General features: G+C 39.1%; 2 protein-coding genes across 2 annotated transcripts; one reads left to right on the top strand and one right to left on the bottom strand.

Moving 5' to 3' along the window:
* Positions 1-6562: 6562 nt before the first annotated feature.
* Positions 6563-9941, bottom strand: ndufa8 (NADH:ubiquinone oxidoreductase subunit A8). The gene is made up of 4 exons (XM_056253386.1): positions 9765-9941; positions 9076-9239; positions 6968-7133; positions 6563-6854 (listed from the first exon to the last, which is right to left on the bottom strand). The coding sequence occupies exons 1-4, from the start codon at positions 9813-9815 to the stop codon at positions 6717-6719; spliced, it is 519 nt and encodes a 172-aa protein (XP_056109361.1). The 5' UTR covers positions 9816-9941; the 3' UTR covers positions 6563-6716.
* Positions 9942-10002: 61 nt separating this feature from the next.
* Positions 10003-25523, top strand: morn5 (MORN repeat containing 5). Its single transcript, XM_056253385.1, has 5 exons — positions 10003-10240; positions 10826-10973; positions 13422-13533; positions 13642-13773; positions 25348-25523. Exons 1-5 carry the CDS (start codon positions 10194-10196, stop codon positions 25443-25445), a joined length of 537 nt encoding a protein of 178 aa, XP_056109360.1. The 5' UTR covers positions 10003-10193; the 3' UTR covers positions 25446-25523.
* Positions 25524-26687: the final 1164 nt, after the last annotated feature.

Raw genomic sequence — 26687 nt, 5'->3', positions numbered from 1 at the left:
CCAGTTAAATGTCAAATATTTTCCACTAAATGAATCAGTCACATATTAACAACCCCCCCAAAAAAATCAAATCAAAAGAAATAGCATCTATCTTCTGTTTCCATCTACATTTACCAAAGAGAATACTTTTATATTTAAAAGTGACAGTTTCAACTCTCTATTCTGATTGGATAATGTCATTGAAGCCATAAACAGCTGATACACACAGACGAGATACCCTGGTAATTTTAGCGACGACCCTGCTGTAATTTGAAAATTTTCAAGGCGACGTTGTTTTATAGCTTACAAATCTTGTTATTATCAGTATAGTTATTGTTTTGCCCCAGTGTTTAAACTGGTACTCTTAGTATGTGTCATATATCCCTTGATCTGATACCCGCAGGGCCTCCTACCCCATAATTCCTCTGTTACTGGCACAAAACTGGCTCTGCTCTATTCTGACTTTCTAGCCAAGAAAACGTCAGAGCAAATTCAGCTTTGCCTCTCAGGCTGCAATCTGACATCGGTTTACTTTTGTTCTTGAAAGAGTACGAGTTTCATCCAGAATGACGTTTGACTTGTATGGGGCAAGAGGACTCTTGAGTAAAGTTGCACATATGAGGGGGGGGGGACAGATTTAGTTCCACAGTTTGATTAAATTTCACATGTGGGACCTCCCAGAAAACGCTCCACGTTAGTTTATAGAAAATGAGCATCATTTTACCGGGACAGTAAGGGCCTTTTACCTGCATGTCATAAAGGTTAACATGAAAACTTGTTATAAAAATATTCTGAAAAATGGAGCTTTGCACACAGGTTTATTTTCTTAAGGCAGCAGTGCTGTTGCCTGTAGGGCCAATTGACCTGTGCTGCTCTGTGGCAGTGCACTACTGACTCTTTGAACTTGTCGTGTTGTTCAGACAGTCCTGCTCCAGGGGCTGGTAAGGAAGTGAGGAGGGAGCTCTGGGGGAAATTGGCCTTTACCCAAGGGGGCCGAGTCTCCAGCCCCTGAGGTCCATGACACTACACAGCCACAATCTGGTTTTAAAACACACACCATACTGCTGGACTTAGACAGGAGGTGGTGTCTGGCCAGAACAGCAGCCCAGGTGAATGAAAGAAAGCACCTTTATAACAAGCTTTAAGGGTGAATATGACCAAACACAGAGCAAAAACACACGCACATACTGTGGAATTCATAATTGTGTTTAATCTCCAGAATCAATTCAAGTTTATGCTATTTGTGGCAAGCTGTCGATTAGAACAGAATCATCTGTCAGTTTATAAACCAACAGATTTTGAGAGTAATGGACCTAATGGAAGTCTGTGGGTACAGGGCTACAGGCGTCACTCTAGAATAAATATTAAAATACACTGTATTGCCATTTTGAGCTTTTGTATATACAGATTGGCTAAAGTTTACATTGAACAGCGTTAATACATTATTAAGCTTCTTAATAGAAAGCTTAAGGGGGGGGGGGGGGGGGAAAAATTGGCAAAATTTCCCAATATCTGCCGATATACAGTACCTGTCAAAAACATTTCATATTTTTGAAAGAAGTCTCTTCTGGACACCAAGGCTGCATTTATCTAACCCAAAAAACAGTAAAAACAGTAATATTGTAAAATATTATTACAATTGAAATTGAAAACAGTTTTGACTGCTTAATATTTTTGTTAAAAAAAAAAGGTTATAACAACATGCCTTTAACACTTCTGTGGCTGTGTTGAGGAAAATTTATGGTAAACTATATTAGTTTTTTAAAATCTATTTTTCAATATTTCTATCAAAAAAATTCTCAATCTTTATTCAATATAAAAAATAAATATATAAAAAATCTTTAATAGCCTAAACAGTAATGGCAAATTGCTGTTTACATAAAGCAAACTTTCATTACAGAAAAACAGAAACAAAATAATTTCCCTAGAGCAGTGGGTCTCAACCCTTTTGACTCGAAGGATATTACGTTCTCCAACACAATATTTGTAAAATACCCCCTCCATATACACCAAGATTATTTTGTATATCTGATTTTGTAAAAAGCTTCTTGTTTTTCTATTTTTTTATTGATACTTAATTAACATGGCTATTAATTTATATAAACGAATTTAATTTAGGCTTTTATTCACATATAAACATTGATCAGCGAATATAAACAGAAGCTCAACCAAATTTGATGCACGAGAATGAACCTCAATGGTTCTTGCTGAAGCTCAAACGTGCTGCGTAACACGAGAATGAACCTCATTGGTTCTTGCTGAAGCTCAAACGTGTTGCGTAACACGAGAATGAACCTCATTGGTTCTTGCTGAAGCTCAAACGTGTTGCGTAACACGAGAATGAACCTCAATGGTTCTTGCAGAAGCTCAAACGTGTTGCGTAACACGAGAATGAACCTCATTGGTTCTTGCTGAAGCTCAAACGTGTTGCGTAACACGAGAATGAACCTCATTGGTTCTTGCTGAAGCTCAAACGTGTTGCGTAACACGAGAATGAACCTCAATGGTTCTTGCAGAAGCTCAAACCAGAGCCATAGAGAGAAAGAGTTGCGACACTCCCATAGACCGCCATAGGAACTCTGGAAGTAACGCGTGTCGTGGAGCGGCCGATAGTTCCAAACACTGATAGTTTCTCCATTGAACCCCATTCATTTTCAGTGCTTCAGAAGTACGTTCGCTGGTAAATTAATGAAATTACTGTATTTTTTTTACTTTTACACACATTAGCCGATCTCTTCGTGAATCTAGTCTGTAGTTATATTTAATGTAGCCAGTTTTAGTAAATGTTTATTGGAAGATAATAGGTTAATTGCAGCGATAGCTTACGTGACCAACACTTCACTAACGTTAGCTAACTGGTAACCTGATGTATATAATATATAATATTTTTAATAATATTTTAAATGTATATATATATATATATATATATATATATACATATATATAACCTATATATAATATTATATACACACACACACACACACACACACACACACACACAATTCATTTATTTAAATGGGTTAGGGAGGGTTATGCATGTCCTTATATGTATTTAGGAACATAGTTAATTCACTCATTAACTATCTCTCCGGTTTAATTTTATGAAGAATATTTTTCGGTTGAATATTTACCGAACATTGCTGTATATAGTCGTTGCTTTCTACGTTATGGGAGCAGTCTATTTCCCTCCTAAATCATTCATTTGTACATGCACAGCGTAATTATTAATATTTTGTGTTGGTTGGAGTTCTGAACGGACTGCAGATCTCTTTGCGTGATCACGAAGGTATAGGCTAATGGCTGAATCGGAATTTATAAGCAAGATCACGGGAATCAATAGCCTAATACAGCCCAGTTGTGCTAAAATAAATATCATGAGACGTCCATCATCAGATGAATGATATGGAAAAGTTAAGTTAGAGCCGCTAAAGCCAGTGCTAACGTACTACCCATGCGAACATGAACACTAAGCTTTTCCCTCCAAAAAAATAGCCTAAAACTTATCTAAGTTGTCACCCTGCCTCTCCAAATGCAAAACTGACATTAACAAAATGCAATAACAGCTTAAAAAGTACTTGGGTGTGTGTTTTATTTTATATTTACCGTTTAATAATGCAATCGCTGCTGTCTGTCCCATAGAAGAACATGACAGCCCGCGTGTGTTTTGGAACTAATGGAGCTTACATGAACCACGTGACAGCCGTCGCGGCGACATCAAAGCGTGTCGCAACTCTTTCTATCTATGGCTCTGGCTCAAACGTGCTGCATAGCACGAGAATGAACCTCATTGGTTCTCGCTGAAGCTCAAACGTGTTGCGTAACACGAGAATGAACCTCATTGGTTCTCGTATGTCAAGCAAACATACTTGAGCTGATGTGTGCGTTGATGAAATTTTTATATTGAATAAAAGCCCAAATTAAATCTGTTCATCATATAAAGTGATCGTGACTTCAGAAAATCTCTTTATGAACTTTTTGAAGCGACAATGTGGTAGTTGTGTGGACTGTCAATGGAGGGACAGAAATCTCAGATTTCATTAAAATGTCTTCATTTGTGTTCTGAAGATGAACGAAAGTCTTCGACATGAGGATGAATTAATAATGACAGAATTTTCATTTTTGTGTTAACTAGGGATGTGAATTTCTGCCAAAAATGCCATTCGAAAATCGAGGAGCAATAGTCGATTATCGTTCGAAAATCGAAGAAAAAAAAAGAAAAAAAGAAAAAAAACGCACACTCACAATGACAGAAAGGGAGGCCAATTTCATCTTTAGCGATTTGTCATCAAACAAACTGTTTATTAATTGAACAATTAACATGTTTTCGTCGTTTTTTTTAACATACCAGTAGTTAACTTACAGAAGAAAAAAACAATAAGCAGACAGTCCGCTTTTTTGCATCGCCAAACCAGATGCTCGTTAGATAAAAAAAATAATGTCATAATGATTTTATGCAAACCTGCCTTGTTACTGCAAAAGCCTACTTTTTAAACAAATTAGTTTCAATCAAAACTATTCGTGTGATGCCACTGCGCAATACACACACATTACCGCGGGATGGCGGGTGTTCATTTCATAAACTGTGGACAATGGTAGCTTATTTAATGTAGCCTATAAATTAATGTATATGTCCAAAAAACAGATAATGTCATCATACTTGTAGTGCTATCGTCGCGTAATAATCTGTTTGGTTGTAAAATGTATTACCTCAATGAAATGAACTCGAATGTATCCTGTGGACTCATTCATTCACAGACATCATACGAAGATGTTCAACTAGATCTTCATCGCTGGCAAAATATGATGCATTTGCAGATTTGCTTTCACTAGACTAAACTGTAGGACCACGGCCACTTCATCCAAAGCTCTTGATGTTCTTAAATCTTCCTGTTACGACTCCGTGTCGAGTGTGAATTGAAAGCGCTTCAGACGATTCAGTGCGCGAGGAACTGAACAGCTCATTCAAACTGATTCGCGAACCGATTTAGACAGATCTGCCAACTTGTTTGATGAAGTCTTTGAACAGAATCGACTCAAAAGAGTGATTCATTTGCGAATGGAGCATCGCTCATGGCATGCCCATAAAAAAAAGATAGCGCGCTTGGAATAAACATGTATTTCATTAAAATAAAGTAACGAGAGGAACGTCGCCCAACGTAGTGAAGTAATAGTAGCCTACTTGGTTACTACCATAGACAGTAAAGGTTAGTCTACTACCCACCTCTGTTGGGCGCAGAGTTAACGGTCACGACATCTTCTTCTGTTGTTTGTTTACACTATGTATAAAACACTGGTATCCTAGATCCCGCAGAAGGGGGTTTCATTCATGTTAGTGGTAGCTTGTTAACCTGACTCCGACAGATGGATTTGCTCCGCATATCCATCTGGAAACCTTCCGTTGAAGTAGTTTTGGTAAGGGGCGAAAATACTGGTTAGCTGATTGGCCTATGTTGGTGATAGACGGGCCAAATCAACCAATCAGATCAACGAAGCATATGACGTACTAACAGAGCGTATCTTTTCCTCTGAGAAAAGCCTCCAGAGCAGTGTTTTGCTCTTCTTTCAGTGAAGAAATACTCTGTAATTCCGATAAAACTTGCTCGATAGCCACGCTGATGCTAGTTTCATCCGCTGAAGCCGACATGTTCTTTAGACTGAACTGACGCGCTTCTCGTTGCGTCACACCTCAACCCGCCTCAAAGCCAACGCTGATTGGACGTTCGTTTGGTGAACTGCTCCCAAATTTTCTTTAACGGAAAGTATCCAGACTGATCTGCGAGTGAAACCTTGAAAGCTCGCGAGATCAGGATGGTCTCACGAGGCTAGTAGCTTGTGTCCCTGACAGGAAAATACCCTGCTGCGCGATCTAGGACAGTAGGCGTGCCGTCAATTATGTCACATTGGAATTGCGGGAAAATATAACGATATTCGAATAAGCAATTTTATGATCGAATTTCTAACGCAGTTCGACTATTCGAAGATCGCGACTCATCCCTAGTGTTAACAAACCTTTTAAGTTGTACTGAACCCAACATTCTTAAAGGGGAACTTTGCCAACTCTAGCCATTTTTTCGCTGATTTTCACTTTTGTTGTCGCATTTTTTCTCATCGAGCTCCCCTTACAGCTGTGCGGCGTATGTTTTCACAACACTGTCATAAAAAAAACTCACTTGCGGCACCTTCTTCCCGCTTTCTACCGCTGCTTATGTGCATTTGTTATTATCGGAGCCGGCCAACTTTATCGTGTGGAGCTATGTCTACCGAGGTGGGTAATAGATCATACACAGACAGTACCATAGATTTATGTCGAATTGCCATAAAGCAGTTCGTGTTTCTCGCTCGTTCTCGCTTCTCACAAGACTTCCTATTTCCAACTTACCGGGACGTCAGTCCCGATGTTGCAAGGTTGATTTTCCGCCTGGGAACGCTGGGGGGAGCGGGGGAAAGTCACCATCCTCTCCAGAACAGGTTATTGAACCAATCATATGATTTCTAAACGGTTTTATTAAGTTGAAATAGTTGCCAAGTTCCCCTTTAACAGTCAAATCAATATAAACTACACAAAAAGAAACCTGAAGCCAAGTTTAAATTAAATCTTTTTTAATTCGATAACATGTTTCGAGTGCACAAAATTTATTAACATTTCTACACAATACGTTAGGATAACAGCGCAACCACTGGCACACTGGTCAGGAGCATAGAGAACATGATATTTATAGGACAGCGATTGGCCCTTTTTACCAGTTCCAGAAGAACAAGCGGCTGCCGTGCTTGGATGGCTGTAGCTCAGCCTCAATGGGAGTGTTGGGCTCAGGTCTTGGTCTTGAATGGTAGGGGTTTTCAGGCACGGGTCGAGAGGTTGCCACCTTGGTCACCTGTGGGAGAGGTCAAAGGTGTGAAGTACAGGATATGGAGGAAGACCAAAACGACATGGACACCACTTCTAATACAGGTTTTAAATTACAAAGTAATGAATATTTTGACCCACTTTGGACAGATCTCCTAGGTCAGGCCTCTCCCAGCCCAGCTTCTCCAACACACAGGTGTCAAACTCCTTCTGCTGCTTACGGCAGTGGCGCAGCTCCGCCAGGTTAGAGTAATCCAGGCAGGTCCAGTACTCTGTGAAGGACTCTGCACAGTTTCCCTTTATCTGCCTGTAGACAAAACAATATGTGATTTTTAAAACTAATTACATGCAAATAGTGGGGTTTACACTATGTCCTAACCAGCTATGACACAACGACTCATTTTCTGTCCATGCGGAAAGACAAAAATGCAGAAGGACATAATAAAATAAAAACCAATCTGAGCAGTGCAGCCGAGTTCTCTCTATTTGTGCGCTCTTTCACACAAGTTACACCTGGAAAACCATAAACACATACCTTTTATTTTCATGACATTCAGGAAACTTCTCCAGACAGCACATTTTTTATGATTGTGCTTGTAAAATATCCAATGACTCCGGAATTACTTTTTTTTGTAAATGTTTCAAGTTTAAGAAAAATATGGGCAGGGCTTTGGTTCAATGACATTTCAGGAATGAAGGATGCTGCCCAGCGTAATGCCACAGAACAGAAACCAAGCTACTTTACAAACTTTCGCATTGGTTGTCGCTTCTTGTGTCGCACCTTGTAATTTGGCAGGTCAATATAGTAATTGCTATCCTGCAAAGACAGATGTCCTACGCTTACATTTCTTTGGATTCATTTACCTGGAATATGTTGATATTGTGAGAATAAATCTCATCCCCATGATTATATTTTTAAATTTATACAAGTTAATCCATCCATACACTTGCCCAATCATGACAGACAATGTCACTGTGCAGTTGCATTACAATCTGAGACTACAGTAAATCACCCTTTTTCCAAGAGTTTGATTGACAGGCGATCTGATCCGAATCCGCCATCAGTGTTGGCAAGTCCAAAGCCCAAGTGCCAAGTGTTTTTTTTTCTCTTGGAAAAATATCTGAAAATATGGGGTCGTCTTATATTCAGAGTCTAGACTTTTACATGTCAATAATACACCCGCAACAATAGGGAGCGCCAAATACGTGTAAAACGAGTGTTTCCCCCTGGACTGAAGCAACCCGCCCCTGTAAACTACCGGTAGTTTACAGTGCCAGGGGATGCAAACTTTAAGCTAATGGTGATAAATGTCATCAAACAACTCTCATTAAGCAGCCAAGAAATACGGTGTGTCAGAGTGTAATGTTAGAAGATGGTGAGCCCAAAAAGACTGTCTTACCGCTGTATTAAAAGCGGCCGCTTTGAAGAAATTGAAGGACAAGTGTTGTCAGTAAGTAGTCGAAAAAAGAAATGAGGGGCTGCCCATAACCAGAGCCGTCATCCAGCTGAAGGCACTGGGTATCGCCAAAGTGCTTAACTTACCCACCAGCGAAGGAAAAGGACATAATTTCTTATTTCAGCTACATACTGACGCATTGGCCTGTCAATTTCTTTGAAGCGGCCGCTTTGATCCGTATAAGAATGATGAGGCGTAATGGATTAGCGAATGGGTCACACCAATAAATCAGAATGATAAATACTAGAGTTGTCAAAAAGTACCAACTTCGGTACCAAAATGTACAAATGTGACGATACAAGCATTTCCCTCTATAATTGCGAGCGCTGTTGAACAGCTTCTTAAACACATCTGATAGGCCATTGTGTTCACACGCTCAACATATAGCCTATGTCTCTGATTGGCCATTGTGTTCACACGCTCAACATATAGCCTATGTCTCTGATTGGCCATTGTGTTGACGCGCTCAACTTACTGATTGGCTACAATGATCAACAATGACATCTTTGATGCTCTTCACCGAACGCTTCCACAGATAGACACGGAAGCGTTGAAATTTCTTGGTACCGAAGTCGATTAGAAGTCGAAGTAGAGTTTTGACAACTCCAATAAATACTGAGAAATCTTATCAGAAGGAATTGCTAATTTGTAAAAAAAAAAAATATATATATATTTTTTTTAAAAAGGTTGTGTAAATTGCTTTACAATTACAATGTGCAGCTCACAATAAAACATTATCTATCTAAAGGATTCAAAGCCAAATCAAGACAAACAAGTGAAAGTGTTGTGTACCTGAAGAAGTTGACTGCACACTCATTGACTTTCTTCCCTTCTTTCAGACACTTTCTGGGGTCCTTCTCCTCCCAGCGGCACAGCATGAACTCTTTGTTGGCCTTGTCACATTGAGAGCCATAGTGATGAGCAGCAGCCTTCAGTACAGCTGATGATACATTGACCTGCACAGAAAACAGCAAAGTCCTAAGAACGCGCATGACGTAGGAGAAAATTACCTATTTGACATTAAGTGAATACATTACTTTCCCCAGCAAAAATAATACATGTATGACATTAAAAAATATCCTGGATACTAATACAAAATGTCAGGTAGTCAGTCTTGTTATTGAATTGGATATTAATAAGATCCAAAACAATAGGGATTACAAAGCACATAATAATCTATGGGTGTCTATAATAAGCCTGCTAAGAAAAAGGATTGTTACCCATTATAGTGTTACCCTTAATAATACATGGAAATATGAAACCACTGACACTTAGCTACACTGATACTGCTAAAAACAAGACCAATATGTAGTCAAAAAATCAGTTATCCAGTTCTTTCGAATTTCTGCTTTCTTTTTTATCTTCACTAATAGGCATACAGTACTGTGCTAGTTTAAATTAACTTAACAGGTTAACGTTAGCAGTGCGACTCCTGCAGCTTTAGGCTAACACCTGCTTGTTTTTCATTCTTTCAGACGTACCTCTTCGACGTTCAGTTCCTGCAACGTCGGAAGCTCAACCACACCGGGCATGGTGCGAATTATACGGCACCAAAACTAATCAGAATGAGTTTGACAGTTCACCAATGTCCTCGTCTGCAGCAAGACGAGGCCGCACGAAGAAGGTCAGTTGTCTGCGCAGGTGCGCATGCGCGAATAGTTACAGGCGCATTTAGATAACGTCATGCGTGTGGAAACTGGGACACTGCTGCGCCATCTTGGCTCCAATCGCAACGCAAAGTTATGGCACTACTTTTCTGCAGATTTCAAAACCTTTTCCTAGTTCTGAGATGATTAAATATAGTCTATTCTATCACTTTATGTATACATGACAGTTACATCTGTCACAGAGGAGTGTTTTTACCATTACAAGAACAGTCTTGGTTGTGTTTCCATGGAAACAGTATAAACATGGAGTTCATGGGTAGCAGTTATGATGGAGATTACAAAAATGGCAGGTAAATCAACTGAATTTGACGACATTTATATGAACTACCATATTTAATTTAATTTTAGGCTATGTGAATGCCATATACTTGTATTATGTCATATATTATGCAAAGGATGTGTCCAGTTTCTAATTATGAGCAAAGCCTTCAAGTCACAAAGATATTATCACGTTCATAAAACAAAGTCATTAATAAATAAATAACTGTAACGTTAAATGTCATAAATGGTAGAACAAGTTTTTTTTCAGGCACTGGTATATTAAAATATTTTAAATGTACAAAGCAATATTGAAACTATTCCATATGATTTAATAAAAATGTATGGGGTTTCCTGAATATTTTAAATATTTTTCATGACTGAAAAGTCAAGGGATTATTTTAAAACCACCATATTTAAAAAAAATCACCGTATTTTAAAAACAACTCATTATTTTCCTAGTAACAAAAACAATAGTGTAATGATTTTCCTTTTTGAAACATGCTCATGGCAATTTTGCAGTACTCTTGAGATATTAATATAGATAAAATAATTTTGATAGGTAATAAGTGAGGCAAGCCATCTCATTTCCTCTCATCGTGTTGTCTTTATTAAAGGATGGAGGGGATGGGCAGCTACACAATCCCCACTCACACTAGATATGTCGGAGAGATGAAAGACGGCATGTTCCATGGAAAAGGAGCGCTGCATTTCCCCAATGGAAGCAAGTATGAGGGAACTTGGGAGAAAGGAATATCCAAACAGGTCTTTCTCTGCTCCTAATATTAATAATATAAGAATTCTGATTCTGATTCTGATAAGTATGCCAACAGCCATATATTTGATATTTAACAAAATATCAGACATATACAGCAAGTGGCAAATATTTTAATGAAAGATAGCACACGCACACTTTGCAATGATCAAATAATAGCTATACTGATCAGAATGAAGACAAAGAGTATTGTGACACATTCTGGTTGTTAAAGGTAGGGTAGGTAATTTTTTGGAGAGGCTAGCATTAGCGAGCTAGCTTTGAAAGCATACATCCCACCCTCACTTCACAGCGTCTCCAAAGCCACGTCTCCTTCAAAACACATGAATGCGCACAGCAGAGTCTGCAAAGCACCACGAGAGACGGCGTTAAACTACCTCATGTCTCAAAGTACATTATTACAATGACAACGAACATAAACAACTTCAACTGACTTTATGCACAGCTGCACTACTTCCTGAACTTAAGCCAGCTCCTTTATTTCCTGTCTTACATTATTGGACACACTGATTAATTCAGGTGTGCCTGACCTCAGTAGTCATAGCAACAATAATCAGACACACCTGGATTAATCAGTGTGTCCAATAATGTAAGACAGGAAATAAAGGAGCTGGCTTAAAGTCGGCATTAAATCAAATTTGACAAATCTTCTTTTTATATGTAATATTGTAGTGTTTATTATAAATGATTTATCTGTGCACTTCATTATTTTTTTTAAATTCATGTACCCTTATAATCTTTAATCAAATACATTACCCTTCCCTCCCCCCTCGAAACGACCTCTCTTCTCTTTCGGTCACGTGCAATGGCGAAAGGGTGCGGCCAGAGCCGATGAGGGTGCGGCTATCGGTGCACCGCCTCTCAGAGAAGATACATTCAAATCTGCCTCCATTTTGTTTGCAACGCCCAACCTCCAACGATCCAATCAATTCCCGAAGGACGAAATCAAGCCCCGCCCTACATTTTTTTCTAATTTCAGAAGCCGTTTCACTCGGATATAGGCTACGTCACAACAAGGAAAAAATGACAATCTCAACTTCCGTTTCATGCCGACTTTAAGTTCAGGAAGTAGTGCAGCTGTGCATAAAGTCAACTGACCTGTATCACATGACTGCTGCAGATTCATTTCGCCGTTAATAGTGTTGACATTGAAACGCATAAATTCGCGTCGCAACACGGGTTTCAAATTACAAATTACTGGAGTTACGCAGCATAAGCTCATTGTTTTGGTCCATGGGGAACTGTAAAAGGTGGCTGCTGTTTCGGTTGCACTTCTCGATGACTGACGTCTGTCAAACTCTGCAGAGCATGAAACGCGCTGATGACGTGTGATGTGTGTGCGAGCAGGTGCGCCGAGTTATGGAAATACACATGTTTACAGGCAGGTAGGACATCGTATTGTTGCATTCGGACTGAATGCAATGATTGGTCGAACATTTGGCCTTCCACAGACGATATTTATTCTTATAAATACATTACGACCAATTAACTGAGGGCGTTTTCACACCTGAAAGTCGGCACCAAGGTCCAAACCAAAGTTCACGTTTTGATACATTTGATACTTTCAGAAAGTTTTGGTTTGGTTTCACACTGCAATTATGCGAGCGCACTAAAGAACTTTACGTGACATACTTGCGTCCTGTCGCCATCATCTATGTGGGCTGCATCCTGACATTGATTGGTTTTGTAAATGGACGTGCGTCTGACGTCAGCGTGTTGTCAATTCGGCGGGTAACTTTGACAACATGAATGAACAGACGCATATCGTTGCAACTATATTGTTATTTTTATGGCATAATTACCTGCAGCACCAACTATACACAAGGCTAGTTCAAATTCCCCAAATGAACGTCCTCGTCGTGCGAACATTTTATCGTCGCCGGCAGGAAAGGAGGAGAAGACTGCAAGTTGACTTTTCATTATGTCATCAGACCATACTTCAATAAAAAACCTCGTCTCCTCCTCTCCCCATCATTTTTCCTGCCACCTTTTGTTTTTTCGGCTATGCGGGAACCACCAGAACTTCCTGTAAAAGGTCCGAAAGTCTGAACCATACAGAAATGCTTTCACACTAGAAACGAACCAAACTTTCGGTTAGTTTGATCTGGACCGAGACTACCTCTTTTCGTCGGACCAAATTTCATCTGTTTGGTCCGGACCGTGGGCCGGGGGAGGTTTCACACCTGTAATTTTGATTCGGACCAAACTGAAAAGTCCGAAAGTCCGGACCAAACAAGGTAGGTGTGAAAGAGCCCTAAGTGATTGCTCAGGAGGAGGATGTGAAGAGACTTTCAACCAGCATAACAAAAAATGTTTCTGTAGTAAATCGCCCACCCTTCCTTTGCTTTGATATTTTGTATTTATTGCAATGAGATTTTGAAGTGTATCTTGAGTGTCCAAATACTTTATGTGGACTAAATGTTTTGTTACACATATAGGGAAAATACACATTTTCTGACGGCCTGGAGTATAAAGAGACTGACTGGGATTACTGTGATGGCACAGACAGGCAGTTCTACTCTGAGAGGTGTAATGGCCTCAAACCAGCAGGTATGGTCTGAAATTACTGGAATTAATGTGTGGGATCATTTATAGACAAGCAGCGTGATTCTCTAAAAATATAAGAAAGAAATCAAGTCTCACCATGTCTCTGAATAGGAGAATCCCAGTTAGCTGATCGGGACCCCCCGCGGCTCATCCCTGATGGTTGCTATGACAGCGGCGATGGCTTTTATGATCCCAACACCAGGGTCGTCAAAGACTATGATGGCAATTTTCTCAGGAATGCAGGTAAGAGAAAGTGCCATTGCAAGTTTTAGTCTGTGAGTGTGTGTGTGTCATTCACAATTTCCTACACCGTGTTCCATGAAATCCAGAAAATCTCAATATATTTCTTAGTCCTATCCTATTCTCAGTCCATGATGTGAAGTAGTAAACATTTGCTTTTTGTCCTTCCACCTGGAACATATAAGACCACAAGCATTCGAGTGGCATAAATGGATTAGCTAAATGTATGTAGATAGTGTATGGCTGAAGATTGAGCGGTGAGATTGTAAGATAACTCATCTGTAGGTCTTTTCTCCTAGCCAGACATGCCTCAGTTCTGTAGTCATTTGAATTGTTTTCAAGGAAAATGTAAAACACATTTTCCAGTGCCCGACGTGGGATCTCTGATTTGAGGTGAATTCATTATGTCAGCCTTATAGATAAGAGGCCAGAATCCCCCAAACTGCGTCATTGATTAGACAAGGTTGTGGAATTAAGAATCCCTGTTTCCAGAATTATTTTATTGAATGTATGTATATGTATGTATATGCCTTAGGAAAGCTACAAGCTACTTAGAATTTAATACAGTTTATCCCTTTAAAAAAAAGTATCTAACAGTGAAGCTATTTGAAAGGGCCAGTATTTTTTTTTCTTCAAAGAAAACGTTTTCCCACCTTTATTTATGATATAAAATATTATGATTTATAATGCTTCGACAAAAGATTTCTTTCAATCAATCAAAATCATCAGCTTTGACATCACAGGAATAAATAACATTTTAAAATATATTAAAAAAAGTTATTAAAATTTTTAATAATATCTCCACAATATTAGTTTTTACAATTTTGTATTAAAGTCCGAGTTATGTGGGGCTAATTTGCATATTCATAGAACCGAATAATAGTAAAGGAGGCAAGGGTGTAGAGTTACATTCAAGCTATTTTAAGATGTGAATAGTTTTTTTTTTTCAGAGGAAATAAAGTTTAAATATGTAATTTTTGTGATTAAAGATGATTTTTAAGGGATACAATTATTGACTACCGGGGGACTTTAAATAAATGCAGTGTTGGTGAGTTGGTGAGACTTCTTTCAAAAACATTTATGATAATTTCGCAGTATCGATTTTGTCATTTATTTTTGCAGGTGCATGATACATTATTCTTTTTTTATTGTGGAAAATATGATTATTACCATCAGTACCAAATGGTGGAATTACATTCGATAAATGTAACCTAAAATGGGATATTTGCTTGTGTAATTTCTATTGTAATGTGCACATAAAACCGAACCAGTCATGTGTGTTAAAGGGATACTCCACCAGTTTTTCTTATTAAACTATGTTATTCCCTTAACTAAGACGAGTTGATACATACCTCTCTCGTCTCAGTGCGTGCACTATATCGCTCTGTATTGCCGCAAAACTATGTTAGCACTTAGCTTAGCCCATGCATTAAATATGGGCCAAGCAGAGAAGCGACCAAACACTTCCACGTTTTCCCTATGTAAACACAGTTACTCGAGTAGTGTAACTTGACCTGGGCTGGTGACACAAAATAAACCGTTGCGCTTTTCTAAGCGTTTAAAATTGATGACTATATTGTATGGCGGAATACCATAACAAGTGCTTTTGAGCACTTCGACTTGGCGCAATAATATCTTCACTCGTGAAAAGTCCTCTTACCGGCTCCCGCTTCCTCTCCCCCTCCCTCTGACATTTCCGTCAATACAACCAACGTGACTTTTACTACCTGTGCTATTAGCAAACTGCAGATCATTTGCAATGGCGGACTTTGTAGATGATTATGACTTCTTTGTAGAAGACCCAGAGCCATATCTGTTTGAACCCGAGTACACGGAGGAGGAATTAGCTCTTATGGACCGTGAGAGGCAAGAAAGATATGATCCAGAACAGACCGGAGCTGGCGAAAGACCACGGGCAAACAGCAATTGGTGGTGCAAGTGTGACTGTTGCGAACAGATGCCGACCGAAATTGAGAGCCTGTGCTGTTTAGAATGCTAACTAAGCTAACTAGCTTCCAACAACCTGTTACTTCGTCAACTCCGCTCGAACTACTACTACCGGCGCATGTCACGTTGGTTGTATTGACGGAAATGTCAGAGGGAGGGGGAGAGGAAGCGGGAGCCGGTAAGAGGACTTTTCACGAGTGAAGATATTATTGCGCCAAGTCGAAGTGCTCAAAAGCACTTGTTATGGTATTCCGCCATACAATATAGTCATCAATTTTAAACGCTTAGAAAAGCGCAACGGTTTATTTTGTGTCACCAGCCCAGGTCAAGTTACACTACTCGAGTAACTGTGTTTACATAGGGAAAACGTGGAAGTGTTTGGTCGCTTCTCTGCTTGGCCCATATTTAATGCATGGGCTAAGCTAAGTGCTAACATAGTTTTGCGGCAATACAGAGCGATATAGTGCACGCACTGAGACGAGAGAGGTATGTATCAACTCGTCTTAGTTAAGGGAATAACATAGTTTAATAAGAAAAACTGGTGGAGTATCCCTTTAATGTGCATTAACATAACCCGGAAGGATACAATCTTTAGCCAAATTAGCATGTTATGTTTCTCTGTAAATGACAATTTAAGATCTATGCATAGTTACATTAGCTAGTTTTACTTGGGTTAATCTGCAGTAAGTATCAATATACAATTTTCCATATTCAGTTTATTTTTATTGAGGAAATTGTTTGCATAGGACGTGTTTTTGTATTCCATCTGCGCTGTTTTTTTAATTACTGGTCTACGTGTGTCAGACTTACATCTTTGGCTGTTACACAACTTTCATATCCAGGTATCTGTATTTACGTTGCTTGGGAATTATTTGGCAGCTGTGTTTTCCAGTATTGTGAGATGCATAATTTGGTAAACACTGTCTTGAGCAAATACATGCAACACGATCTGCAGCCCCACCATTCGTCACAGTCTGATTGTGAGCTTGCATGTCTATTTCATACATCTACAGTTACTATAACATATGAAGACAGACACATCCTGAACAGATGTCAGAAGAGTTACTTATGGAGAAACACGCGTAGATTATCTTCTACGAGTTCATTGGAAGCTGTTCATTGATATTGTTAGGAAACAGAATCCGTGTGTGGTAAAAGAATAGTAGCAACGTGGTGACGCAAACAAAATGAGTCTTTAGCAGTTTTTTCTTTCTACCTTATGTGTCGCCATCAGGCCCACGCAGGTTTTTCAGCTACAGAACTCCCCAAAAAGCACTGCAGGTTTCTGTTGGAATTGTAACACCCATCATTCACAAAGTGTTATGGCCCATTCACACCATGAATGTTAACTACAAAGATAACTATAATGATAGCTATATTAGCGTCCACATCATATCGTTCTGTTTATTCTAAGCGCTCACTTGAGTTTTGTCATCTGCCGCTTTAAATGCTTGAGTTCTTCAAAGCAGGATGGATTCTGATTGGCTGTCTATGTTTTTATAATTCAACAGTTGAAAAAAAAAATTCTGAAAGTGATTCCAATGATTACCATTGTAATTATAGTTGTGGTGTGGACCATTTTTAGAACTATATTTATGTGTTCATATTGGACAGTTATCTGTGTTCCTACATATAATACACATTTCCATGTGTCAGTCACTCCATGCCTCTATTCCGGGTTTGAAAACACACTGTCACTTCTGCGACAGTGTGGTATATGTTCAGTTTTCAGATCAGATAATTTCCAGGCCTCTGGGATTACATCCTTACCACATGCGGCTGGAAAGTGAGAGCAAACATCAGAGACCGAGACTTACACAATAGCGCAGACCTGTCACATTAAAGTTTAAACCACATCCTAGTTATGACTCCCAGAGCCAAAGCCCACCCGCTTCTACATGAGTCCACATCATATACTTCATTTGCATTTACATTCATGTTCTAAGTAGAAGCTTTCTGACCAAAGCCACTTACAATAAAGTGGATATATCATGTAAGTCATAGTTACCAGTTGTGACTACTCGACTTAGCAACTTTGGCTCAATCTTTAAAGGGATAGTTTCCATAGGTAAGATTCTATCCTATAGATTCTATCCTTCTATAGGTGGAGGGTGAACCAACTCCAGGGTATAAGGCTAGATGCGCTTCCTCCTTAAAAACACATTTAAATAGAATGTCATGAAATAGTTTGAAGTTACATGTTGCCTTGCCACGCGTTCATCCCAGTATAAATGCTCCAGATAAATTATTTGTTATTAAAGTGGCTATGTTCGCAAACCACTATAATTAGAACAGAAAAGCAAGCATACTGTATGCCTGATTTGGCATGGCAACATATTTGAATAATAAATAACCATTGCCTTGCCTAATGCAGCAAAACAAAAGTTTAATTCAAATTCTGAATGGATTATAGGGTGAAGTCAGCAAAAGTGGGACATCACCTAAATTTGGACAAATAAGCTTTTTGGTGTAGTGCTCTTTAAAAAAAAAATTGCGATATTGGTGGGTGGTCTTGAAATGTTGTCACAACAGTAGTCTATATAAAGCTGTCACCTCAATTCATCGTGATCTCACAAAGTTCCACTGTAATCAATGAAGCTGACTGCACAGTGAATCTTTTATTTAGCACGCTTGGGGACAGATTTAGGCTACTAAACAGTGCAGATTAGAGAGCGCCATTCCAAAAAAAGAAAAACGCAGATGGGAGTGGAAAGTTCTGTGCTTGATCTACTAACTATCTACTGCAAATTAAATAACACAGATGCAGCCGGATCATTTCCATAATGACCAACGCAATCTCCCAGTTAGCGTCTGGTTTAAGACATGCTTTTTTGGGCTTTAAATAATGGCGCAAACACCAGTAAATTGACGACCGCACACTTTAGTAAATCATCTTGCATGATTAATTTAAGTACTCTCCTACCATAAAATTTTGCGCCTGAAAGGGAAACTCCTACAAATGCAATAAGGTCAGCCACAAAAAGTAATCCTGTACACGCATTTTCAGCGCTATTTCTTCACTGCGTGTCTTTATTAAATCCTGACAGTAGTTTTTTAACGCCAAGCTGTTAGTAAATCTGGCCCATAATGTCTACAATGTTTGTTATAAGTTAACTTATAACGAAAGGATTTGCGAGTATCTGATTGGCCAATTGGCTATATTGCTCAAGGCTGCAAACACGTTGTAAACAGAAACCTTTGACGCTCTCAAGAGCACAAACACCAAATCTTTTTCACCAATATGCTATTATTACAGAGAAAACTGATCCTAGACCAGCAGCTTTATACATGTATTCATATTCATATTGTATATATATACCCTATCTAAGTATCATGTAGCAGTGATGGAGAGATTCTTCCCACTCAAATGTAAATCTGGACTTTAAATCAACAGCATCTCTTACGTTAGATCGTTTTATAATATGGAATATTGTGCATCCTATAGATTTATTTTTATCACTTGGAGGGTGTGGAGGGTGTTTTACCAAAATGGGTGTGAAGACAGAATTTATTGCCAGTAGCTTCCCTCCAGGATGGAGGATCACAGAGGGCGCAGATGCTGAAGAGGCAAACGAAGAGGAACCACATTCCCTGCGGGAGGATGTTTTTGGGAGGAGAGGAAAGAGGGACAAGTCCAACTACAGCTGTGGGGCAGAGTAACAGTAGGATCCAGGAGGCAGGCATGATAGCGGGTGGCAATCCCAGACAGGAGCAGCCCAGGCTGGACAGGAAGGCCTGCGGAAATGCCCAGGCTGCAGGCCAACTCTGAAGCTGGTTGGAGAGCACGAGAAAAGCAGATGGGAGGAAGCCCTGAAGAATCTCAACACTGGTCATTTGAAGTCATGGAGGGTGGGTTATTGCAAGCAGCGGTTGTTGGCGTATCATGTAGGACTGCCCCTTGAGATGGGCACAAGGCAGACTGAGTCGCCTCCATATGTCCTGTTCTGCCCAAGTTGACCAGCTTCTCCTCTTTGCCTTCAATCCAAGCACACCAAAGCTCGGTAACTGTATACTCCAAGGAAAGTTTTAGCCATATGCTTGTCTTTTAAAAAAAAATAACAGTAACTTAAAGTTAGTGGTATTTGCTCTTTTACTTTAAACCTCTAACCCCAAGTATTCAAGATTTTCGTTTAACCACTTTGAATTATACCTCAAATCTTGCAGCTTGTTGAGGAGAGGTGTGCTATTACTTGTCTAAATCTGGAATATACTTCTTGACTTTTGCCCATATTTTTGCCCTGATTTGCAGTCAGGGCGAGTCAATGCTAGTTTCCAAAACCTAGAGCCAGTCTGAAGATTTTGGGCTGCCAGAGTATTTACAGAAAATTGCGTAGTGTATGATGGGAACACACTCCAATTTTCTTTGCTTCAGACTATGATTCCCTCTAGTCTGAGGATATCAAACATATTTGAAATTTTAAGCCAGTTTCAGAACATACATCATAATACATGATGCACCTTTTACACTGACTTCCAACTGCCTCAACTTATACCGCAAATCTGTCCAGACCATACTTACCGTGTCTACCATCCTAAGGCTGTATCCAAATGAGCTTGGCTAGGCCTAGTTTTTTTTCCCAACTCAGAACAAAGTGTCACTATTGGTCATCCATGTTTGTTTTTATAGTCATACATCTCCTGTTTGCGTGGCACATGTTTCTGCATGAGTTTGTTGTGTTTGGAATGACTTGAAAGTCTGGTAGTGTGTGATCCTCAGTCGTTTAGCGTATGATGTCCAGTTTTTCTCTATAATTATTTACAAAGTTGGCAAGTGTATGATGCCTTGTGTTTTAAAATGTAGTTGTTTTTTTTTCAACGTTGTGTAGAGTATTCCAACCTAAAGTTATCTGACTTAAAGGTATTGTAGGTAGGATTTAAAAAAAACTTTTTGCCAAATTTGTTTAAACTTTCTATATATATCAATGCATAATTAAAATGTAAGTACTCTGGAAAAGAGAGTATAAAAATCGAGTGTCTGTAGTCCTCTCAGGGCTGTAATAAACACAGCTACTTATCTCCATTCACTTCCACCCCCTCCATTCTGGGCTCCTTCCAAAACCACGCCCCCAAAACACATGAACGCGCGATGCCGACAGCTCACAGCTGGAGGACGCGCTTACCAGCGCCGAGCGGAGAGGAGCAGTGCATGTAGTGACATCATGTCAGACTCACATGTAATAAAATACCTAACTTTATCATTATGAATATAAACAACTAACATGGCTGTTAGTACTCACTATCAAGCTAGCATATCGATACTGGTAAAGTTTAAAATATATTGAGTTTGATTCGTTAACGAGCTAGTAACATAAAGCAAAGCTAAAAACAGGTTGCATTGATACACGTTTTCCCATTACAATCAGTTACACTGTGATGAAGGTGAATTTCGTGTAAGATTCATAACATATACGCCGTGTTTTGCATGTAATTGTGTCTCTTACTAGTCTCTTACCCTCCTCGAGTCAAACGAGTACGCGCATGTGGGCAGCGCATGTAGCAGCGGGGGTGTTGCCATGGTTGCGAGAGAGTGACAGTTGCCTAAGCCAATCCTTTGTTTCGTCCCGGCAGGAAATAATGAGCTGTGTTTAGTGCAGATTAAACGGTCTAGAGTCACTCGATTTTTATACTCTTTTTATCAGAGTACTTACATTTTAATTATGCATTGATATATATAGAAAGTTTAAACAAATTTGGGAAAAAGTTTTTTAGACCAAAAACGACCTACCCTACCTTTAAGGCCCGTTCACACCAAGACCGATAACTATATTAGAGTCCACACCAGCGGACGATATCATTCTGTTTATTCTAAGAGCGTGTTTGTCTGTCACTTTAAATGCTCGAGCTCATGACAGCAGGATGCATTCTGATTGGCTGTCAATGTCTTTATCGTTCATCAGCTGGATAAGATCCTTCTGAAAGTGATTCCAACGATATCGTTTCTCTGTGCCGTTATCATTATAGTTGTGGTGTGAACTCTGCTATTCTTTAATATTGAGAACAATTTTATAAACTATATCTTTATTGTTATAGTTATCGTCCTTGGTGTGAACAGGCCTTTACAGTTTTCATCTGCATAAAGATGGGACCTGAACCATAGGGATCAGAACAGCACAGAGACTTGGGAAGTGGGCTCTTTTGACTTGAACCAGAAAGTAACCAACTAGCAACCACCCAGAACAGCCTTGAATCACGGTGGCATCTTTTGCACAGGCAAGCACAACTCATGTTTGCTTCGGAAAATGTAAAAATAGTTTTAATTACAATACTCAAATAATTCCGTAAACACCTACAGTACTTGTCTCCTCTATACGATTCTTGGAGGATAAGGTTTGCCTGAAAGAATGCTGTAAGAACATGGGATGGTTCCTCTGTTTCCTTCCTGACTGTAAAGGCTTTGAAACATGAGCGGGGGCGTCACTAAAGCCCGTCATTACACAGAACGCTTGTAATAACCATTGCATAGCAGAGGTAGCAGGATTAGAGGCTTTAGGGACTATAGGGTTTCTATGTTGCAGTAAACCTGAAGCCAACCAGGCAGTAGAAGGCAGGCGTTTGGTTTACGTTGGGACTGGAAATCCTGTTTACAACCAGCTTTAATAACACTGTGTGTAAATGAGCAAGGGGGTTGATACACTCCATTTACAGTAATTAAATTTGATTGACCTGTCAAGACATACTAATATATAGACCATATTTTGCCATTTATCACCACTCTTGTAGAAACCTACGTTACTTTTAGTACTATGAAAATAAACTTTGCAAAAGTGACTTGTAGTTTTCTGAGTGGTGCTTGCCCATGCAGAACTCCACCCTGGCTGGTTGCCAGGGGGTTGCTAAGGATGATATTTTGGTATCATCAATATTCAATAAATTTCAATAATATTCTTGTCTCTAGATATGACTCAGATCCCTTGTTCAGTGTAAGTCTATCAGAATTTGTAGCTTCTTATTGTCTGCCAGGCAAAACAATTTAATTGTTATCATATCCCTCACATGATAACAAGATTTTTTTTTTAAATGCCTGGCAGACAATAAACAGCAAAAACTCCCATTGACTTGCACTGAACAACAGATCTGAGCCTTATCCAGAGACAAGAATATTGTAGAAATTTGGGGGTGGATTCTTATCATTCACGTCTGGAGCAGGACAAGTTAAGTTCTGAATAGTTAGCATAACAGATTTAGAACAAACAACAGTAAAATAGAAACAATAATAGTAATTCTTGGCTTAGCAAATATGTTGCTCTATCCTATTAAATATTTGGGGATTTGAGTGTGATAATGCTTTTTAAACAATACTACTATTGTCTTTTGTCTTACTTTAGCGTCTGTTCCTAAGACAAAACTTCACTTGAGCCAGAAGCTTTACTGCCATACGGTTGCAGTGGTTTCCTGCTTCTGTGATAATTGCTTGAGGTTCACATTTAAAAATCCCACCGCCAATGAAAGCAGCCAAGGCCTGAGCCCATAGTCACTTTTTTTTAGGTAACATCAAACCTTGTCAGGAGATGATCATCCACCTGGTGGGAATACACAGCTCCTCGAGCCTTGGAATAATCTCAGGCGATAATCAGAGATCCTAAATCCATTAATGAAAAGTGCGGCTCTGTTTGGAAGGAAACACTTTTCCTTTTGATTATATTTTAGGGATTAAGATAAACACCTCCTAACAAGGTACCATTACTGCTTCCTTTCTGACTCCTGGGCTTTGATCGTGGAATGTGTGTCATATTCATTAGACCACCTGAATGAGGGCTCAACGTGAACATGTGGAAAGGAGGCTCGAATAAAGTGAGGAGGAAACTGTCATTGTGTTATGCACAAAATACAGGCATGTAGCTAAAATAAATGTAAGAAAAAAAGCACATGTTGGGAAAGTAAAAAAAGCCAAATGATTGTACTTTCCCATTTATAATAAAAAAATAAATTATACTACCACATAAACAAGAAAGACAAGGGCAAAAAAGGAATAAATTGATAAGGGGGAAAATCAGAATTAAAAAAGCCAAGAAAAAGAAACTAAACATTAGTAATGAAAACAAATAGATGGTTATATGGGTTACGGAAATTCAAGGAGATGAATTTCAGCAAAGTTTTAGGAAGTATGAGGGCTTAGACAGTTCTTTAAACAGTGTTCCCACAATGAATGTGCAATTGTGAATGACCTATGCTATGAATGAATGACTATTCCAGTCATTTGTGGTTACTGGACTTTTTTACATTTTTAATCATTTTATAGAGATTGCACTCAAAGAGGCTACTCAAAAATATTTTAAAGAACAAAAGCCTACATGAAAAAGAAAAACAATTGTAAAATGACCTGGGATTTTTTCATGACCGTGGGAACCTAAACAAATGGCTATATAACTTACTAATTTTCTTTTTTATGGAAGAGAGCGACTTGTGGCTTGTTTAAAGATAACACATTTTCCAGCAGGAACAATATTTAGGCCTAAATACATTTCGTTGTGCTTGTTTACAACTATTCACACTGATGTATAGCCTATATTATAATCACTTTGCTTTTGTAAGCTTGGCGTCTACGCTATGGACTGGCTACCTGTTACGCAGTTCAATTTGAAGCACTATTGTCATGTAAATCTCATGTCAAAAGTAACTATTTTCAAGCCCTCGACAACTGATACGGGGGAGAATTTATTTGCACTAGATTTGATGTGAGTGACACGTCTGCTCTGAAATGGGATTGTATTAGCCTATGAATTTAGCAAGTGTATGAATGCCAGGCAAACAATAAGGACTGAGGTGCTAATTTCGTGCAAATAACCGCGAGAACTCGGAGCATTTACCGAAATGTAATTGTAGACCGACCTTGTCCATCAGCCATTGGTTGAAGCGTCCACGGAGGTATTAATTGGTTTAAAATAGTGATGAAATGTTCCTCTCGAGTGTGACCTCCATGTGGAGAGCGTGAGGTTGGAGCGAGTGAATACAGTGAGACGTTAGCATGCAGCTGTCGCAGAATGGACCGGTCGCGTGCTGGAAAAGTCTCAATTGCTGCGCGCGGGAACCAGGTAGAAGTGGCGGGAGGCGCGTGGAGAGGCCGTTTAGGACCATCGCGTGCAATTATCGACAATCAGAGGAGAGCTTAAGACCTGTTCTCAACAATGGGCCCAGTTCGCCACGTTCATGGGGGTGAGCGCTCAAGTGCGTGCAGCTGCGCGCTCACATTCAGCACCAGCAGCAGAACTACCTCGCGCTCCGCAATTAACAACTCCTTTCAGTTTTAACCATTTAAAAAAGCAGTATATTATCCACTGTTTTTGGTTGTGGAATCATCTCTGGGAAGGGAATGAAAAAAGAGAGTGATTGATTGTCGCGTGAAGTAGGCTGCTGAGAGCGAATTTTCATAATTGTTGTCTTAATCCTGCACGTAAAAAATGTAAATTGCCTTTAACCGCATATGAATGAGTTTGACACATGCCTTTTGGAGCTCGATTTTTGACCAAACAATCAGAAAAAGAAAAAAAACACCACGTAAGCTATTTCATTTCTACAAGTAGGCCTAGACTATGCTATGCGCATGCAGACTTCATGCTTTTATTATACATCTAGAAAGCATTTTTTTTTTCTTATCAGAATGAGTGAAATATGTATTATCTGCCCTTATAGATGACCAAGAACACGAGTGGATTGTGCGGACATGCAGGAAGAGCTGGGATGAGTTCATTGGCCACTATCCAAGAAGCAGCACACTAGAGGAGAAGTGAGAACACACACACTGTTCATACGGATGTCATCTGAACATTAATGCAGCTTTGTTACATTCATTTGTTTATTTCTTCAATCCTGTTAATCCTTTCCGAAGAGTTAAAAAAAATTATTAAATTTTTTTTTTTTTAATAGTGATTATCACTATACTAACAACTGTTAAATTGCAACCCACAGAAATCAGACTTTATGTATTATGGATTAATGAATGCTTAATGGAAAAATAAAACATGAGTTTGCATTAAGTGATGAGCATATCTAATGTAGCCCATATACAAATCAACTGTTTTTGAGCAACTTAAAAAGAAAAATGTTTTACATTTATTACACAATTAGCATTATTGTTTAAAGTGTTTTGTACTTTGATGAGAAGTGAAAGTGTCCAATCAGAAAAAAATATCTCAACTGAACAGCTCTGTAACAAACTACGAAATAATCAAATCAGAAGAATATAATTTAGTGAGTTTAGGTTTTAAAGGCCATTCCATACAGCTTATTTTAAAGACAAAATCATGTTTGCCAAGATAATAGTGGGGTTTGGGTGCAAACTCAATTAAGAAATGTTACATCATTGCTGTATTCTGTCCAAGTAAATGATCACTAACATTCAACAGCTGAATACTTCTACTGACGTAAATGAGTCCTCTTGCTCAGCTTGAAATAAATGAGATGTAAAGTTTTCTGCACTTAAGAAAGTGTGTGTGCTTGAGCACAGAGAAGATAGGTTAGTCAAAGATTATGTCTCAGTGTGTCTTTTGAAAGAGAACACGGGATATGCGAGCAGCTCAATCCTGTGATGTGGGCCTGACAGGGAATTCCTGTGTGTGATGCTGATGGAATCAGTGATGGAGTCATTACTGCACACACTGACCCGTGAAGGGTCTGCCAGCTCCTCCATCAGCCTGTGATTGCTTCCTGCTACACTCGTGCACACACACCGGCACATGCGTCTATACCACAGTCAGAAATTAACCAGGGCTCTGGGCAACAACAAAAAAACCTCTCTGAAAGTGACAAAAACCATCCAGATATATTCCATATATATATATATATAAATGATCTGTAATATTTCATAATATCCTAACCTGTCATAATAATCACTTGTAGCAGTCAAATATTAAATCTGCATTTCATGTTGTAAAAGAGTGTTTTATGACAAAATACTGTGCCTGGAACCGATGGTAATGCCATGGTCTTGAATAAAAGAAATCTATCTATCGTAAAAACATTTATGATCTATA

Source organism: Rhinichthys klamathensis, unplaced genomic scaffold (assembly GCF_029890125.1).
Source record: "Rhinichthys klamathensis goyatoka isolate OS25496 unplaced genomic scaffold, OSU_Roscu_1.1 h1tg000104l_1, whole genome shotgun sequence".
NCBI classification, from domain to species: domain Eukaryota; kingdom Metazoa; phylum Chordata; class Actinopteri; order Cypriniformes; family Leuciscidae; genus Rhinichthys; species Rhinichthys klamathensis.
This window is presented reverse-complemented; position numbering and strand designations above follow the sequence as displayed.